At 39.8% G+C, this 20,038-nt stretch overlaps 2 protein-coding genes across 5 annotated transcripts in view; one reads left to right on the top strand and one right to left on the bottom strand.

Annotated features, from left to right (window-relative positions):
* Positions 1 to 2,249: 2,249 nt before the first annotated feature.
* Positions 2,250 to 20,038, top strand: part of cib (thymosin beta cib) — a 38,281-nt gene continuing 20,492 nt past the window's right edge. For all 4 annotated transcript variants that reach the window (XM_073076342.1, XM_073076340.1, XM_073076341.1 and 1 more), the window contains exon 1: positions 2,250 to 2,410. The gene's annotated coding sequence lies outside the window, so the exon portion shown is untranslated. The remainder of the gene's footprint in view (positions 2,411 to 20,038) is intronic.
* On the bottom strand, positions 10,584 to 15,399 carry LOC140745127 (uncharacterized). Its single transcript, XM_073076899.1, has 2 exons — positions 13,261 to 15,399; positions 10,584 to 13,205 (listed from the first exon to the last, which is right to left on the bottom strand). Exons 1-2 carry the CDS (start codon positions 15,397 to 15,399, stop codon positions 10,584 to 10,586), a joined length of 4,761 nt encoding a protein of 1,586 aa, XP_072933000.1.

Genomic DNA, 20,038 nt, shown 5'->3' with positions numbered 1-20,038 from the left:
TGTCAAAACATTTTGATCTGATTCTCTGATATACTGATATAAAATGTCGCGTATCTTTACAGAGCTACTGAGCTAAAGTGAGCTATTGAGCTAAAAGAGTGATATATATCACTGAGTTCAAAAGATATATATCACTCTTTTCACTTTAGTGATACATTTTGCGCAACTCTACCAAAATCACGGCGTCTTCAAAGCAAAATTATCAATTTAATCCGTGACTCAAGTGTGCGTCATGACACATTTGGCAATTTCATGAAATTAATATTCATGACCAATACAAATCTTACACCAATCTGCAAAAAGCAAGAGAAATTTGGCAGAATAATTTAATTGCGGTATATTTTTGTAAAAAGGAGTTTGAATATATTTTAAGTCCATCAGTGTACAGTAAGTACAAACTTTAGACGTCTCATCACTTAATTTCGCTCGCGGGGAAGGAAAAACAAAAAATTTGTTAAGATCAGCTACGGCGGCTCAGCTTCCATTGTCTCAGACTCTACGTCGTGATTCACTCACCGTTAACGTTTATAGACTGTTACCTCAACTACTTTGTGCCTTTTTAATTAAAAAATCTTAAGTTGCGTATGCAACAAGATTTATGTGCGTACAAAGAAAATTTCAGAAGTTAGCTGTTACTTAATATCAATTGTTTTTGTTGGTGTTCGGTATTTTAATAACTAAACCTAATAAAGGCAAACAAGTTAGAGGAAAGTAGATAATCGCTAGAGATAGAAATAAAAATTTAATCTTTAGAATGGTTCTCATAGGTGTCACGACGTATAGAAACTGTAATAGTTGTAAACATACATAACCGAGGCTTTCCAATTTAGTTGTCAAGGGTAGCGACGCATCTGTGGCCTACATCAGTCTAGGACTCCATCTCAGCTGGGGTAGATTACAGATGTCCATAGCCACTTATCAGCTGTACTTACTGCGAGCTCGTTTGTTACCTTGATATTATAAAAAAAAGTTAGCGGGCCTCTCACTCCAGAATATACATTTTTACATAATAAAAGTTTGGTATAATATAAACGAATACGCAGCAGGTACACAACCAAATCAAAATACGACCTCTATTTAAAGTTGATCACAGATGCGTTACTACCTCCGATAACAATAGATGGAATTATATATATAGGTACTTGGTTAAAAGTTAAATGAAGTAATAACGACAATATTAAAAATCTCCTCTAAATAGTACTGTTATTGGTTTTAGTAATCCCGTGATAGTCGTGATACATGCCTGTTGCACCTTCTAGTTTTTATCGTGTTAAATATAGTTATTGCAAAACATTGTTCTGATAGATAGCAAATAATTGTATGCAGTTGGATCTCTCTTGATTAACTAATTAAGTAATTTGTTACTCGTCACGCGCTCCGAATATTATTTTCTACTACTTGCTACATTCTTGCAATTACGGAAGTTAAAAAAAACGTTCAACTAAGGTAATTTTAGCTCATGTTTCAACTTGGAAAGAGATGTTTCCACTTACTTTGAATAATGCAAAGAGTGTTTTGTAAATAAATGATTAGACATTGTTTTAAACGATGCGACTGACCATTAGATAAATAAATAAATAAATATTTAAGCAATCAAAAGTAGCCGTTCAGTATTTTATTAAAGAGATTATATATTTTGTATATTAGTCCATGAAGACTCAGATGGAAAAAAATGTTTTGTTATAAAAAAAACTACCTATGTTTCGAAGTAAATAGTCTTTGATATTTGGTGGCGAAAAGAAAAGGCCTACCTACCCAAAGGCTTACCTAGATATATATAATTTATTCTCTATGAAAAAAGGTCATCCTGTTTAAATAAATGTTTTTCTCGCCAATGCTTTTCCGGACCCCTTAATCTCTATCCCGTATAATATACGCCGGTGGTGTCGGTGATATTATTGTTTTGCCGATACTATAAAATTATACACATAAACTTACGTCACTTAGGTACTTAATTACCTATAACTACATAATATGTTTATGTTCCACTGGTAGGCTATGTATTGTATTGACACAACGGCTATCGTGAATCTACGCAGTAAGATCGACGTATTTTTTGTATAGTACAAATGAGTACTAAGTGAATGATGAACTGCAAAACAAAGCCTATCCTCAGTAAGCACCACATTACGCATCATTCTCATTTGTTTTCAATTCGTGTGGATTATGAATGAATCATCGAGGACGGGCGACACAGCTATGTACTATATATTATACATATAATATCGGTATGTATGTGTTGCGGTTGCCGCTTGCCGCCACCCCCGACTTATCGGACGCACTCCGCGCGACGTCTGTCTGCCTCTAGCCGACACACGGACACATCATCAAAACCAGTCGCACAGTCGCGTTTTGCCGGTCGAACGTAGTGCACGTCGTTTTTACGTCCTCCCCGCAACCAAATAACTAGGTAAGTCACACCTTTTTACTTTAGCTAATAAGTAAAAACTCCTTTTGTGTCCAGCGGCAGTTTTATAGATATTTGACAAAAAATTAAAACTTATTATCATTAATATCCACCGGCACACTCGTACCGGCGATCGAAGACGTGTAAATAATTTAATATTATGTACATCTACCTCGTCGATCCGTTAATCTAGATGTATAAATGAAATTCGAATTTTAACTTAGTGGATTTTGAAACTTTTCCTCGGCATAATTTAAGAATTTGATTTAATATTTTCCCGGATTGCGAAGTTCACGGTAAGTTGTGTGTACTAGCGACGTAGCGGATTGTGTACGTGTACGTATGATCGTTTTGCCCAGTTCATTGCATTCCCTGAATGCACTTGACGTATCGATAATTCGATATCAACTCTGCCAGACAGCGCTGCCTTCTACTTGACCGTGGCTTCGTTGATGAAGGTTAACAGGATGATAAAGTAGCAGTTTTCATTCCAGATATGTTTATCAAAAAATGAAATGAGTCATTACTTACGTTTTTTCAATGCGGGTAGGCTTCGACTTGGTGTACAATAGTTATTGAAACTATTTCGAACGACACATAATAAATGACTGTTATTAAGATGAGTAATGGGTTTCGTTGTATTTTAGAACGAGGCTCGAATTTGTAAGGGTGAGCCAGATGGGGGAGATATCGATGTTGTCTCCGCTAAAATAAAACGGAATCATCCCGTCGATTCTCAATTTTGTACATCAATAAAATTATTTTCGCATTGGACCGAATGTTTGAGAATAGCGGAAAAAATACCGTACCGCCATGGTTCGTTTGGCAGCATGCAGTGTATTATGTTAATAAAAACAATTAAGTCGGTTGCGCTAACGAACCAGTGTCGTTCAACTCGAATTTTTTTACAGATTTATTGCCAAAAATTCTAGAGTAACACGGGATGTTTATTAATGTAGTTATACATTACATTAGCTTAAAACTTGGTCCTTGAAAAGGACACAGCTAATGCTAACGAACTCAAACGAAGTTTTGTATCAGTCGCTACTATAAATAGACATGTGACTAAACACAGAGCACATGGTTGACACATCCAATAACCGTACCGCAGTTTTGAATAATAAACTTTGTGAGCTGAGGTTTGTTATTTTAAACATGCCTATTTATTTCCTTTTTGATAATTTTAAAATCTTTCAACTGTTCGTCTGCCTTATAACGGAGTCGACTGTATTGAATAATTATTCACTCTTTGTCAACCCTTTCTATTCAAAGTTTTTTTCTCATCGTAATTTGATAATTGTTCTTTTATATAAGCGTATATAAGTATATAATTTTCGAAATAGCAATGAAGAATTAAGCCAACATTCTTATTACAATAACTGTTAAAATTTATTATCACAAAGGTAATTTGTAATATTAAACGATAATTATTACAAAAACTACAATTACATGACATATTACGATATAAGAATCAGTACAAGCATATATCACATAGTAATCATTACAAAAGTTAACTGAAACCGGTTGGATGATGTCGTCGACTTTCGCCGCTTTCACGCATCATGGCGCTTACGGGGATCGTTCACGAAATGTTTAATTGGTAATTGCATCAATTATAGACTATAGTCTCAGAACAATGCATGCCATGAAGCGTTGCTCACATGGACGTTTCATGTTTGCTTTGGAAATGTTTCTGAATAATTTAGTGAGCGCTGATATGTTAGATTATAGGTTGTTGATTATTTACTTTAAATTTTGCTTAAGATTCTTCTGATATTTTATCAAAAATTCTCAAACAAAGATTTTTCAACTTAGTTAATTAGTTGAACAACTTTTTTACAAAATTATTATTTGAGTAGGTATTTACAATAGTCAAAATTATCCTGATGTTTCAAATATTTTCCTCTTTCCATTATATTTTACAATTTATATAGCTAGTTTTAACATGAAATATATTTTTATAATATCATATTTCAATGAATGTATAACGGAAATAAGTATAAATTCCCCATTTGGGAATTATTTAAGTATCTTCCTACATAGTTAGATATATGTGGGTTGGTAATGAAATCTGCCAGACGGTACAATGCTCGTGCGAGGGAGGGAGACAGAACCCTCCAGCCGTGCGGAAGAAAGGGATGAAATAACTTCCCGAATAAGCGAATCGATTGCCCGGGGCCCAAACCACCCCTAATGCTCAACAGTTAGGGTTGTGTGCGGGGGAGTTAGTTGCATTAGCACGTGATTCAGTATGCGTAAGTTTTACGATGCTTATAATTAAATTATTCACAGTTAAATAATGCAGTTTTTTTGTTTGTTACATACATATATTCTGTTGCATTTGAAAAATGTCATTATTTGTCCCTTTTGTCTGCATCCAAGGCACGTTTAAGATGATGGTCATAAGCCATTGCTGTCTCGTCGAAAGTTTTGACAAAATTGAATGCGAGAAATGCCACTGCAGAGTACTTCTCGTACCCTCAGCATAAACTATTATGAGGGCATCTGTTTAAAGTTTACCAATTTCGGCATAGTTAAACAAAATGAACTAGATTGTCTGCGTCCAGCGATTTCGAAGCGAAATAGAAGCATTTTAGGCATAGGCCTACGAACTATAATTTTGCGGAGTAAGATATTTAAAACCGAAAATAAAATAATTATTTAACATCATATCAAGAAGCAAGGAGTGCGTTAATAAATTCCGGTTATGTTTCCAGTATTTTGATAGAAATTCTAATAATATTCAGTAGACAACTAAACTAACACTGAACTTGAATTCATCTAGACGAGAAGATACTAAATGGTAATTTCTCTACGAATTTCGTAAAACAGTACCAAAATAAGATTTTTTATAACTATGACATAATATAAATGTCCAAAATGTAGCACAAAAGACTGTCACATAATATGATTTGCAAACCACGATTACTAAGTTACAATACGTGTAATCTATGTAGACTCATCTTAATTATATAAACGCACAGACAACAGCGTTAGGTAAATTCGGAGCGAGCCACCCACAGCCTAGGTGGTACTAGGCACCCTATGTGTCCTGCAGATCGATACGAGGGGACGTTTGGGCTGGAATAATAATACATTAAGGCCCTTTCTACGTTACAGCGCGGTTTGTTACGTACTGCGTATTTTTATTTTCTTTTAGTTATATAATCTGTATTTTTGCTATGTTTGATCTATTTGCGTCTCATCCTGTCTAATAAAGATTAGAACTGAGTAAAATTTTGTGATCATCTAAATATGCAATGCTAAAACTCTTATCACTCATACGAAAATGTATCATCCCAATTATATTTGTATCTTATTAGCTTTATTAAAACTTGTTAAAATATTCAAACAAGTTAAGGAAGCCGACAATGATATGCCAAAAAAATAACTTCCCATCCATCTTTCAGTCAGTGCACTTGTAAATCATGTAGCTCATGAATAATTCCGGTCTTTTAAAATCAATTTACACCAAAATAAAGTTTTAATTGCGTCCGGACACGATGGAGGTTTGTCCGTACAAAAAGTAGCGCATAGACTCGACAGCACCCATCCGTGATGCTTGCTACTCTTGAAAAATCTTAATTGCCACTATCTTGACGGTTCATAAAATTCAAGACGTAAAATTTTGATGATGCATCCTAGAGTCGGGTCGACGACCTCGTAACGTTTTGTTTATCTAATTCGAATAGTCATTGATGAATTTTTAACGAATCCCGCGTGTTAAGATTCCAATATGAATTTTCTAATAAGTTATTTTAAGAGAATGTGTTTTGTAATTATCCCTTTTAATTGCTTGTTAGAATGTATTGAACCTTTAAAAAAACTTTAATGTTGCTAAAATTTCAACCGGAATACACTCTAAGGTATTCTAATCTCTATCTAAGACGCCTTGTATTAAATGATCGTTTAATACAAGAGGATTATAATCTACCACCCTGATTGGTATTTACTATCTATGTAATTAAAAAAAACATATTTATTATTAAAGTATAGGTTTCGTGGTATATTGGAAAAATAAGATTGATAGTCTTAAACAAATCTGCATTAAGGACAATCTTGCAATAAAATATCAAAGCCTTTTACAAATCCTTAGTCATCATATTTAAAACTGTACGATGTACTCAGCATATTTTCCTCAAAAAAAAAAAAGCTAGTCTCTGGAATGCAAAATGGCGGTCCAGACCGGAAGACAGAGTATAATGAACGAAATGATTGTTCGCACCGCAGCCCTCGCCAGCCCCCTCCGATCGAGTGCTCGAGTGCAAATAACGGCTGTTACCTACAGCTTCTGTTTCGGTTTAATGAGATACTTGCTGTCGTATCAGTGACATGCAAGCGATTTCTTTAAGTACTAATGTGTAATGTAATCTTTAAAAAATAATTTTGCAGTTAAAGTAATGAGGAACTCCTAATGAATTGATGTAATTGCTCAAAAGAGCAGAATGTAAGAACTAGAAAACTATGAAATCTGGTTGTATAAACATTTTGAACATCAAGTTTATCAAACATTCAATGTTTTTATTGATCACGACTTGAAGCCTTTAACATCAATATAATTATTGAAGAATAATGTAAAACTTCATATGTTAGACACGAAGGCATGGTATGATAGTATGGACATGTACACGATTGTTTGTGCATCGCTGAAGCCCCGTGCTTCCGTCCGTCTAGACTCGATCGATGGCCATTAGACTTACAACTTAATAATTGTATTATAATGAGATATTAGCACTTTAAGTTTAGCTTTGAAATTTCTTGGCCAGAAAGATGTGTGTTGGACATGGCTTGTTTCTCAAAGGATTTTGTTCGCTACCATAGATAAACATGTATTTTATATAACTGTATATTTATTATGAGACCAAGGCTCTTCTCACAGACCGAGAAAGAATAAGATCCTCGTCCACCACACAAATGTAGTAATAAGAAAAGCTAAAGATTATTTGACAAATTAGGGCTTTGTAGTAAAACAACTACATTACCAAAACTGACTAGAGAATCATTCAAGCTTTGGGGAATAAAGATTTCGATGTTGCAATCCGACTAGAGTCTTTATATCCTTCCCTTTGTAAAACTTTGTCCTGAGGGCGTAATGTCATAATATCGCTTTTCTCCGCCTGAAATATATTTCAACGCTACGTGGCGCCAAAGGAAAGAGTTGAAATAAAACCGGAAAGAAATGCCGTTGGCGCTGCCACACGCGCCTGCGCGTCTGCTTCACTAATAAAACGAGTTACATGTACTTAAACTGTACTCATGTTTTACGTATCTACCTACATTTTACTCGTTTTGAGAGCATGATCTAGAATTTCTATACTTTCTTAAAGATTGCCGATAATTATAGTATTGCTGAAGAATATTAACGCAACTAAATAGGCTACTTACTTCAAGTTTTATTATCAAACTATTCCACTTTCAAACGATAAAAGTAAAATATAGTTAGAGTATCCTACTTAGATACAATGAAACTATTAAACATGCTTAACAGTTTGCAAAGCCACCAGCAACTTTATTGTATAAAAAATAAATTAACATTTTACTTTTCTATTCTTGTGGCTCAAGAAAATATAATCTTTTATCATTATCCTTTTTTTCCCACCATGCGTCTAATGAATGCATAATGGCGATCCGAGACAATGCTGTCCCGATTGTTAATCTGTGCTCGGCAGGAAATAGACGCGACGTCATTTTTCTCTTCCCACAAAAAATAAATCACGTTTTTCATCTTAATTCCAATGGCTGGTTAGGAATCTGGTTGACGACGATTTTAAGTCAAGTCATCCTGTTTAACTATGCATCGAAAGCTAAATATGTGCCTGCAGGTTTTAAGATGAGATCTCTTTAGGAGATTGCGAAATTTCTAACTAGGTACTCGTTTTAGCTTGCTAATTATTGCCAATTACATCGTGCAATTAGTACTGCTTCCTAAATCTGTATTGATAGAATAAATAAATACGTGACATACCTAGAATAAGTAGTGTGTATAAGGCATAATGGGTGTGTAATGGCGGTCCGAGACAATGCCGGTCCGATTGTTAATCTGTGCTCGGCGGGAAATAGACGCGACGTCATGTTCTGGAATGCAGCGCATCGTACTGGAATAACGCCATGCTAATTATCGCGTAATCTCTGCCCGCTTGTTTCAAATAGCATTGTACTGTACTGAGCGTAGGACATAGATAAGTATATGAGAGGTTTCCACAGGATATCCAATTAAAGAGAGATTAAATTTTTAAATAATGTTTCGCTTAGTTTTCCTGAATTAATCAAACGTTTCTTCTTGCCTAGCAAACCGAAGTAGGTGCACGATTTTTTAGAATTGGAAAATAACAAAATCATATTCTGGACTACCACCAATCAATTTTAAATTACTTTGTAAATAGACTTTTCGAATCTATAAAAGCATCTTTAAAATCAAATGCGAATTTCTTTTCCAAATAACAAGCCACTTAGAAATAAATCTGCAATATCCAAAAGCTACTTTCTCGTTGGTTCGGAAAATTTCAAGATTGGACGAAACGTCTGAAAGGGAAGTTAATTTGAAACGGCGGTACTAGGTATCTGCAAAACGTAGATCTGCAATGCGGCACTGTTGGTTCGGAGATAAATCAATTTGTGATGCTGTATATTCAGGCGGCGATGCTATATAATTCGGGCGGCGGAACGAAGGCTGACGCAGTCGCGTCTTCGGGAAAAATTTCATGTCCTTATGCCTACAAGAAAGCTTTCGTTTAAAAATGATTGAGAGTGGAATGTAAAGAGAACAAATTCCAAAAGATATTATTTTTCCAATATTCTCAATATTAACAAATTATTTTTGGAATACATTAAAGCATCTAAATCTATTTCCTTTTCTACTTAGTCTTCAAATATTCGCTAACTTCACGTTCCTCATTTGGTACTTTTTATTAGGGCTTATTCCAAAAAAATAACTATCGTTTAATAGTTTTGATGATAATTATGTTCAAATTTATCTGGAAGTTCCGTTTCATCGCTTCGCATTTCAAGGGCACGTTCTAAATGTGGCGCGCGTCATCTGCATAATGTTTACCAACGTCTTTGATCTGTTTATGTCTAATCCCAGTCCAACGTCCAACGAACACAAATATCTATGTTTGGAGATGGGATAAGAAAACTTTAATACTAGTATATGACATGTTCCACGATTTTTGAACAGTCGTGATCGTGATATCCAAAATCGTTTCCAAATTATTGTAGCGGTTATGATTTAAACATTTTTCCAAGGTTTATGAATTTCAATAGCATGGCAATCCTTAATGCTGGCTCATGAATATGTGATTATTTCGTGTCTGAATAAGTGAACATAACATGTAGAATATTATAATATTAAACGGGCTTTACCCTTTGTCTTGTGAGCGTATTATTGAAAAGGTATATAAATGGCCTAAAACTAGTGAAGCTATTCTGGAAAATTACAGTCATCAGTAGTGGTGACAAATATGTGATCAGCTTCAGATAAAACCTCTGTGATGTCGGTTACAGATGGCCATCTGTAGTGACCAGTTACCATCAGGCAACTGCATTCCCATTACACCTTTTATTGTTAATTACAATCTATTATTATAAAAAAAAAAACATTTGCAATACTTAACTATTGTAGTCCAATCTAACGTCGTATAAACCCCTTTTTGTTTTCTAAGGGAACATTAAGTAGACCTGTGACGTATCGGGAGAGGTGCCGGTCGACCGAAGAAAACCTTCCAATGTTCTTATCTTTCAAATGCGTATATTTCCATAGAAGCTCAGAATTCGACTGTACATAGTCCGCAAATCGGACCTATATTTATACCCCGAATTAAGGTACGGAACGCGCGACAGGTCTCACTAGTAATATGCCTCTGTAGGCCAATGGCGTGCGAGCATATACCCATCTCGCTTCACGCGTCTCTTTCTGTCTTTCGGACCTGTCGCGACGTGTCCAAGGATAATTCGGGGTTCACAAGGTTACAAGGTTATAATGGTGACACGTGTAACTGGCACGTGTAACTGACACGTGTAACTCTTTTCGTTACTATTTATATTTTAATTATTTCTAAAACTATTCTAACTAATAAAACAACCTATTCTATCAAATTACATTCTTATAAATATCCCTAATACCTAATATAGATTATCTTTTATTTTCAATTAAAACTCTTATTATACATAACTAATTCTAACGGGTTGAAGACGTCGCTAACAATCTCCCCCCAGTGTTCGGCGGTCCGAACACTCCATCCTCAGGTGGCGGCGTCTGGTTCACCACGATGAGTCGGGACACCGGTCGGCGCAGCGATCCGCCCCTTGTTCGCACGTCGACGATGCGGATTCTCCCGTCAGGTCCAGGGAATGTCTTCTCGATTTGCCCCCGCGGCCATGTGTTGCGCGGGAGCGTGGCGTCGGCTATGATGACTATGTCACCCTCGCGGAAGTCCGTGTTCTTGCCCTTGTCGGTTCGCCGTGGCATGAGGGTAGGGAGGTACTCCCTCATCCACCTTCGCCAGAAGTGGTCCGCCATGTGTTGCACGGTTTTCCAGTCGGCTCTCCCCACGAGACAGGAGTCGTCGAACTCCCCGAGGACTGCAGCTCCGCACGATCTACCAATCAAAAAATGGTTGGGGGTTAAGGCTTCTTCGTCTCGAGGATCGGCGCTTAAGTGGGTGAGAGGGCGAGAATTGACCGTATGCTCAACTTCGGTCAGTAGCGTGTATAAGACTTCTTCAGGCGGGCTCTTCTCCCCGAGGACAGCGACCAGTGCGACCTTCACCGACCGCACCATTCGTTCCCATGCTCCCCCCATGTGAGGAGCTCCCGGAGGGATGAACTTCCATAATATGCCCTCCTGTTCAGCGGCCTTGATGAGCTCTTCGTTTTTTATGTTCTTAATTTCGTTCTTCAGCTCGTTATTAGCCCCAACGAAGTTCGTTCCGTTATCACTGAATATGACACGTGGGCTTCCCCGTCGAGCTGCCATCCGTCGTAGGGCCATGATCATTGAACTCGTGCTGAGGGACGCAGCTAATTCTAAATGTATTGCTCTGGTTGTCAGGCAGGTGAAGAGAGCACCCCAGCGTTTTTCACGTCGCCGGCCAATGGTCACGTGCATCGGCCCGAAGTAGTCAACTGCTGCGCAGGTGAAGGGAGGCTGGTTGTGTGCTAACCGTTCTCGTGGTAGGTCACCTGGTGGTGGCATCTGCGGCCTGGTCCTTCGCATTTTGCACCACTGGCACTTGTAGGCGACCTTCCTCACGGCCTCCCGGAGCGATAAGATCCAATATTTCTGTCGCAGCTCGTTGATGACAGTGGCGTGACTGCTGTGCAACAAATGCCGATGATAGTGCTCTATAATGAGCTGGGTTGTGTGCTCCCTCCCATCAAGGATCGGCAGTCCTTTTCCATTCGTTTCGATCTTCGATGTCCGGCTCCGGAGTCGAAGAATTCCGTCATCGTTCAGAGTGACGTCCACATTTCCCAACCGGCTGGAACGTTCGATTGGTTTATTTCGTTTCATGCTATTTATTTCGCGTTCGAATGCTTCATCTTGACTGTTTCTTATTAATGTCGCTTCTGCCTTCTTTAAATACTTGCGGTCAATACACAGGTGAGTTTCATTAGCCTTCTTTTCGGAGTTTTCTTTGTTGCATTTCCTTCGACACATGTCTATAAACATATGAACCCTGGCCGTCGTCCTCAGAAGGCGCCACCAATTACTGAACTTGCGAGGGTCGAGCAACTTCTCTTTTTCATTAACGGCGGCGATGGTGCAGGCACTCTTTTTCTTTATTTCAGAGTCATCTTCTTGTTTCAGTATCTTCTTTACGGGCCAGTCAGATTTCGGACCGTAAAGGAACGCGGGACCTCTGAACCATCTTGCCTCTTCGTTGAAGTCTCGTGGGGTGTTCCTAGTCGCATCATCAGCTGGGTTGTCCTTGGTGGATACCCACCTCCATTCGTTCGGCTTGGAGAGTTCTTCTATGGCGGCGAGTCTATGTGCAATGAACACCTTGAATCGTCGTGGGTCCGCCTTCAGCCATTGTAGAAAGGTCGTGGAGTCCGACCAGAATACTCTACTGGTAACAGTGAGATCGGTTTCTTCGCATACGGACGCAGCCAGTCTTGCACCCAACAGAGCAGCTTGTAGTTCGAGGCGGGGAATCGATGTGGCTTTCACTGGGGCCACTCGCGCCTTCCCAGCCATCAGCCTGATGTTGACCTCCCCGTTGTCAGCTGTTGACCTCCAATACACGGCGGCGGCGTATGCGGTTTCACTGGCGTCGACGAAGGTGTGTACTTCGCCCGATCTCGTTGTTGGTGCTAGACATCGAGGTATCTTCAAGCAGCTCAAGGACTTGACGTTCCCAGCGTATTCTTCCCAGGCGCGATGCTGTTCCTCATTGACTTCTTCGTCCCACTGGACTCCGGTTCTCCAGAGGTCTTGTATGATTCTTTTCCCCATTATCAGGACTGGGGTAGCGAGTCCAAGCGGGTCGAAGGTAGACATTACTGCGCTGGTGACTTCTCTCTTCGTGGGCTTCTTGTTGCCATTCTTGACCTCCAATGGTGTGTTTCTGAGACCGACGTTGAAGGCTAATGCGTCTTCTTGTACGAGCCACCTCATACCTAATGTTTTCTCTTCTTCTTGGCCAAGTCTTTTTTCTTTAATATTCTCGTTCGCGTCTATCTTGGCTAAGGCTTCTTCTTTATTGCTGGCCCATTGCTTCAATATGAATCCAGCCTTCTTCTGCACTTGATTTACTTCGTCAGCAACGGATGCCGCCTCTTCCGTTGTAGAAAAGCTCTGTAGGTAATCATCCATATAATGGTTGCGGATGTTCCTTCGGATGTTCCTTTGCATGTTGCTCCGCGTTGATGTTCTTCACGTAGATAGCCGTTGCTGGAGAAGACGCGGCGCCGAAGATTACAGACTTCATTCTATATTCTTTGGGCTTCGATCCTCGGTCTTCACCTCGCCAAAGAAAGCGTAGGCTGTTGCGGTCTTCCTCTCTTATCTGGATTTGCAGGAACATTTCTTTCACGTCAGCGACGACTGCTACGGGCCCCACTCGGAATCGTATTAATACCCCAAAGAGAGATTGGAGTAGGTCTGGACCTGGTAGCAGCGCGTCGTTCAGGCTCTTCCCTTCATGCTTAGCGGCGGCGTCGAATACTATTCGAATCTTCCCTTTCAATGGATGTTTCACGGCGAAATGAGGAAGATAGAAAGTCCGGCCCATTGTGATGTTCTCCGGTGCTTCTTCGGCGTACGCGCTCGTCAAGAGGTTACCTAGTTGCTTGCTATATTCTTCATTGAGGGTTGCGTCTCTGTCCAGTTTCCTTTCAACACCCAGCAGCCTGTTGCGAGCTTGAGTGTAGTTATTGGGCAACCTCTCGTCTTCAGATTTCCACAGAAGCCCGGACTCGTATCTTCCATCTGGTAACTGCCTTGTAGATTCTTTAAGTATCTTCAACGCTCGTTCATCTGCATCGTTGCTAGGACGTCGTTCTCTTATTCCAATTGAGTCTAATTCGAAGTGCTTCTTAATTAATTCTTCAAGTGATTCTTCTTTATTATTTATTCGACAATGGTTGATGAAGTGAACTGAAGCTATCCCGGTGTGGCCCCCGTGAAGTACCCAACCCAGGCTTGTGAGAGAAGCCACAGGTTCGCTTCGTTTCCCTTTCACGATCTTCCTTGAGACTATGAGGTCCCAGTTGTCCTGACCGATGAGCAGTGCGGGCCTTCCTTTTTCATATACCAATTCATTCTTTAAATTCTTCAGATGGTCGCATCGTTCAATAGATTTCCCATCTACATATTGAGGTGACAACTTCAGTTCTTCAACGGTGCGCACGCCTCTCAAGGCTCGTTTGTCCCTCCTGTGTATGCCTCTTATCTTCAGATCCATTTTCTGTGACTTTTCTTTGGTGATTATTTTCCCACCGACGGTTTCCAATATTAATTCTTTTTCTTCCCCCGTGGCCCCAATACGTGAGGCGATGGAGGCGTCCAGCAGGGAAACCGTTGAGCCCTCGTCTAGTAGTGCTAGTACGCGGGCTGATCCTTTGGGTCCGTAGATATCGACAGGCATCATCTTCAAATAAATTCTTGCCCCATCCGCTGCGGCGTAGACGGGACGAACATCTTCTATTTCCTTTGCTTGATTACAGGGGGACGGTGCGAGCTTCTGTTGTTGCGTAGACGGTGCTGTTGTGCGAGTCAGCTCCGAGTGCAACAACGTGTGGTGCGGTCTCTTACATTTTCTGCACGGCTGTGCTTTACAATTCGTTCGTACGTGTCTCAGTCGCAGACACTTGAAACATAAATGCTTCTGTTTCGCTATTTCCCATTTCTCATCGGTTGTTGCTTCCTTAAAATTCTTGCATTCGGTGAGCCAGTGTTCTCCATTGCAATGGAAGCAGTTCTTCTTATATGGTTCCGATGACGTTGCTACAATGTGCGTTTCTTCTTCGTCATCTTGCGTTGTGTGGACAGGGAATCTTCTTTGCCCGAACCTCTTCTTAATCAGTTCGGGCGGTGCAAACGATCCACACAAATCAGCTTCAGAATTGAGGAACTTCTTAAGTTTCACCAGTTCTGGTTCATCGTGGCCCATGCTGGCGTTGAAGTCGAACCATCGATACCGAAGTATGGGTGACAGCTTCTCAATGACCACTCTTGTGATCTCCGGTGAATATAAATACTGGACTTTCTTCAAAGCTTCTATCGTTGTAACGGCGTTGCTGACTTGACTCGCGAATGCGCAGATGTCCCTGGGTGCGTCGCTAATACGGGGTAAGTCCTTCATCCTTTCAACTTCTGCGAGAACTAGTTGCTCTGGTCTCCCGAAACGACGTTCTAACGCGGCGAGGATTTCTTGAGGTTCCGACGATGCGAAAAGCAGGCTTCGTATTGCTTCTCTGGCGGCTCCCTTTATTGTTCTTCTTAGGCGAGCCATGTTCTGTACGTCGTTAAACTGCTCCGCGCTGTCCATATATGACCTCTTGAAAGGCAGCCATTCTTCGTTAGATCCGTTGAAGTCGGGTAAGTCCCATACCTTATGAGCCGCAGGCGTTAGTTGCGTTGTGTTGCGTTGTTGTCGGCGAGTTCTTTAAGTTCGCTCTTGTGTGAAGGTACTTCCTTTTCATTCGGGGCTTCCACGTAAGACGCGGTGTGTTGGACCCATTGTTCGATGTGCGAGTGACGTTCAGCTTCGAATTCGTTGTCTACTTCATCTTCGGAGTCGCATTGTGCAAGTTCCAGTTCGGTGCGTGCGAGGGCTGCGGCGGTCTCCGCGGCCACTAGCTGCTTTTTCTGAAGTTCCACTTGTGCTCTGAGTTCTGCCTTGCGTGACCTTGAGGATCTGGTCGTCCGAGGGACCACGGTGTCTGAAGACGCGAACGGAGGGACGCTAGGCCTTCCAATGTTCTTCAGATGCGTGTGTGGTTCGTGGTGCGGGATGCTCGCGGGTGCGGGCATCGTAGTCGCGGGATTCGTGGACACGCTGCGTGCGGGCGCAGTCGCGGTCGGTGCGGTGCGCGTAGTTCTACTCGTCGTTGTGGTCGCGGTCGCGGTCGTAGTCGTAGTCGTAGTCGTCGCGCTCGGTGCCTCGGTCGCGGTGGCGTCGGCGGCGGCTGCGGTCGCGGCCGTCGCGGCGCGCGTTCTTCTTCCATGCGTCGAGGCGGATGCGGCGGTTGAGGCGGTGGCGATCGTGTGACGAGATGTGGACGTTGACGCAGTCACGGTGTCCGTAGGTGTGAAAATCGACCAGTCCGTTCTTGATTCTTCTGAGCTTCGTTCTTCCTGCTTGGAGCGTGACGGTGACCTTGAACGAACGGTAGGCATCTTCGGTTTTTTCTTCTCTTCCCTATCCGACGTAGAAGGACCAAACAATGTGACGTATCGGGAGAGGTGCCGGTCGACCGAAGAAAACCTTCCAATGTTCTTATCTTTCAAATGCGTATATTTCCATAGAAGCTCAGAATTCGACTGTACATAGTCCGCAAATCGGACCTATATTTATACCCCGAATTAAGGTACGGAACGCGCGACAGGTCTCACTAGTAATATGCCTCTGTAGGCCAATGGCGTGCGAGCATATACCCATCTCGCTTCACGCGTCTCTTTCTGTCTTTCGGACCTGTCGCGACGTGTCCAAGGATAATTCGGGGTTCACAAGGTTACAAGGTTATAATGGTGACACGTGTAACTGGCACGTGTAACTGACACGTGTAACTCTTTTCGTTACTATTTATATTTTAATTATTTCTAAAACTATTCTAACTAATAAAACAACCTATTCTATCAAATTACATTCTTATAAATATCCCTAATACCTAATATAGATTATCTTTTATTTTCAATTAAAACTCTTATTATACATAACTAATTCTAACGGGTTGAAGACGTCGCTAACAAGACCACTTATGCAGTTCTAATGTACGATGATACTTCTAAACGGAAGACACCGTTCCCGACAATAACATCCCATTGAAGCTTCCGTTTGCACTGTGCACAAAGAGGTGATTGAAAATGACTCGTACAGTTTAATCATGGAATTACGTCGTACTTTATTAATCACAATGGCGGTTATAATGCGAATTATTTTCTTTTTCATGTATGAGAATATCGACAGAATATCCTTATTTTCATTTTCGAATTTCTATGCTTGTAATTCTATACATAAGGTAGCATTTACTTCCTAATTTTAAACAATTTGCATTGCATGCATCATAATTGGATTTTAAAATGTTATGTCGTTAATCGACTTTAGGATATAAATTAGAAATTTTCAATGGTATTATTCAATAAAGAATAGACTCCAGACAATATATTATTGTTTTTTCCAAAAACATTAATCAAAACAAATAACTGCATTAAGTCACCGGCGGGTTATCTTTATTCATTACTCACGATAATTGCAATCTATGAGTTCATTGTTCAGATAGTATTTGATATGAAATTTGTAGAAAACAATAACGTCTTTAAAATAATGTAAACAAGTTCGTTTTATTGTTGTGTAATAAAATGCAAATGTGTTTCATAAATTAGAAGTTTCTCGTTTATAATTTTATAATTCAGGAACTTTCAGTAAGAAATAAAGCATACTTAATCGGATTTTGTACGTCACTATCTACCATACCTTCGGAAGGTGCTTGCCATGAATGAGAAGTGGCGAAATACCCCATCATTTTTACTATGAACGTAAAGAAATGAAAATTTCAGAAAGCTGGCACGATAAAGATACCCTTCTATCCTTATAGAGTCCTTAAGGAGTACTTCCAGGATTAATTGCGGGAACATTTTTACAGCGTAATTTTACTTTATCATTTTGATTTTCCTTATATATTTTGATTACTTGTTCTACTAAAAGTACAAGTTTTCTTTCAAATCTCTACCTGTCCTTTCTTTATCTTTTATCACATAATCAGGTGTTATCTAGACGTCTATCGAACGTTGACACATTTGTGCAAACAATGAATATTGGAATTATTCAAAATACACCTTGTTGTACCGTCTGTATATTCTGATATGCTATCGATAGCTTTGTATTTTTCCCATCTGTGTAATGCCAAGTGACATCTGTTATCTGTCGTAAGATTTTTAACAATAAGTAAGTAAGTAAATTTTAGTATTCAGTTGCTTCATGTTCTCATGGGTTACTAACTAACACTCATGGATTACTAACTCTAACAAGTACGAGTAACATGAATTACTAAAAATATTATCTTTGTCGATACTTTTAAGATTCCTAAAACTTTCTTATTTATTTCATCGTGTCTTGGCTTTCTTCTGATATAAGCTCATTCTTTATTAAATACGCCACAGCTAGGGTTTGTTTTATTTGTTGAATGAGGGTTACGAAGTTATTTTTATGACTCATAAAACCTGTCATAAAGATTTTAAGTCAAGATCCCTTCTTGTTTGGGTGTGATGGGCACGTATTGCATATGGAGTGCAATTTGGGTATGCTGGCCTTTTTCATGTGAAAGTGGTTGCCAAAGTGGTTTGGCTTATCTATATTGAAAGAATAAAACTATTTCTTGAACCAATGTACAACTTTTATTATTCCCGCTCAAAACACAACTCAAACGTCAAGATGCTATCTTTTTCTGTTTTATACCAGCCAGTGACTATATAAATGAGAACCTACTATTATAAAAATAACACATCATGAAAATAACACAAAATAGTTAATTAAATACTATTACAACACAAATAATTAATGAAATACTTTTCGGAGGGTAGGTGTCATTAAGTGAACACAAGTTTTTTGAGGTCTTAACATTTTAATACAATAAAAATAAGTTAACTTACAATTTAATGTCCTTGATATATCTGTGACATCCTCCCTACCAGCCAGCACTAATTCCACATTAAATCTCACTGTTACATCAAACTCACTGCAAAATACACAGAACTATGGACTCTCTACAAGGCTCACTAACTGCCATGTCAGAACTATTCACATGCAAAATGGACGAGTTCCAAAAGCAGCTGCAGCAAAGTTCCACCACACCATCCACAACAGCTCTTGCAACTGACTTTGCTTCTTTTCGACTCTTTGTGCTGTCTGCATTGGACACCGTGCAGAAGCAAATCGAATTTGTTGCTCGGCAACTGGAACGCTTGGATATGCGAAGCCGGCGCAAGATGGTACTCCTACACGGTGTACCGGAAGAAAAGGGAGAGGCTGCAACCACCATCGTGACGAATCTTCTTACCAGCAAGCTGAAGGTTCCTGATTTTTCTTCTAACAGTATAAGCAGGTGTCACCGCTTGGGACGTCCCTCAGAAAGCAGACCTAGACCCTTGCTAGTGAAGTTCAGGGAGGTCTCGATGAGGGACAAAGTCTGGTTTGCCAAAAGTAAACTGAAAGGTACAGGCTTTACACAATCGGAGTTCCTCACGAAGAGTCGCCACACTGTCTTCATGCGGGCTAGGCAGATCTTCGGCATCACCAAGTGCTGGACCCGTGATGGTGTTGTCCATGTGCTGGCTCCAGATGACTCACACCACCAGGTGGAATGCTTGGCGGAGCTAGATGCTATTCCCAGTAAGCCAGCGGCATCTTCATCGTCCGTGCAGCCTGCTCCAAGCGCGAGCAGACCCGACGGCAGGGATACTACTCGCACCAAGCGAATACAAAAGAATAAGTAAATGTCGCTAGCTTGTAAGTTCTTTTATGTACTCCTTTTATTCTATGTTCTTTTGGCTTCTTTTTTACGCTTAATCTCTGTTGTGGTCTGTCTGTAGCGTTTTGGTGTTTTCATGTTTGTTTTGAGTCACTATAGCTGTATTTATATTTATATGTTAAATACGATAGACTTGGCGGTATTCATTTATAATTGCTGTTTACCCTATTATTTGATTGTCATTCTTATTTTTAATGTAAGTAATAGTTATTTACAGCACTCACTGACAATCACGTCAAAGTCAAATATCAATAAAGTTGACAAACTTCATAGTGCATAGACAATCACCTTGTGTTACCAGACTATGTTCTGGTAAGACAAGTTAGTCGTACGACAAAGTTACTGATTATTGTTTAAATTTGTAATAATGCATATCTTTTTCTTTTAAATTGTTTAAATAATCTCGTATTGCTGTAGTGATTTTTATAATTTATTTTA

The sequence above is a fragment of the Epargyreus clarus genome, unplaced genomic scaffold (genome assembly GCF_041222505.1).
Source record: "Epargyreus clarus isolate Ecla_fem2 unplaced genomic scaffold, WU_Ecla_fem_2.2 ptg000009l, whole genome shotgun sequence".
Taxonomy (NCBI): Eukaryota; Metazoa; Arthropoda; class Insecta; order Lepidoptera; family Hesperiidae; genus Epargyreus; species Epargyreus clarus.
The sequence above is the reverse complement of the archived record's forward strand: the minus strand, read 5'-3'. Positions and strand labels throughout refer to the sequence as shown.

What these genes read in the sequence shown, in the direction of transcription:
- LOC140745127 (XM_073076899.1), bottom strand. Translation starts at nt 15,399, where the DNA reads ATGGACAGCGCGGAGCAGTTTAACGACGTACAGAACATGGCTCGCCTA. An exon ending in ACATCAACGCGGAGCAACAT is followed by an intron (nt 13,206 to 13,260) that starts GCAAAGGAACAT and finishes GATTACCTACAG; the next exon opens with AGCTTTTCTACAACGGAAGA.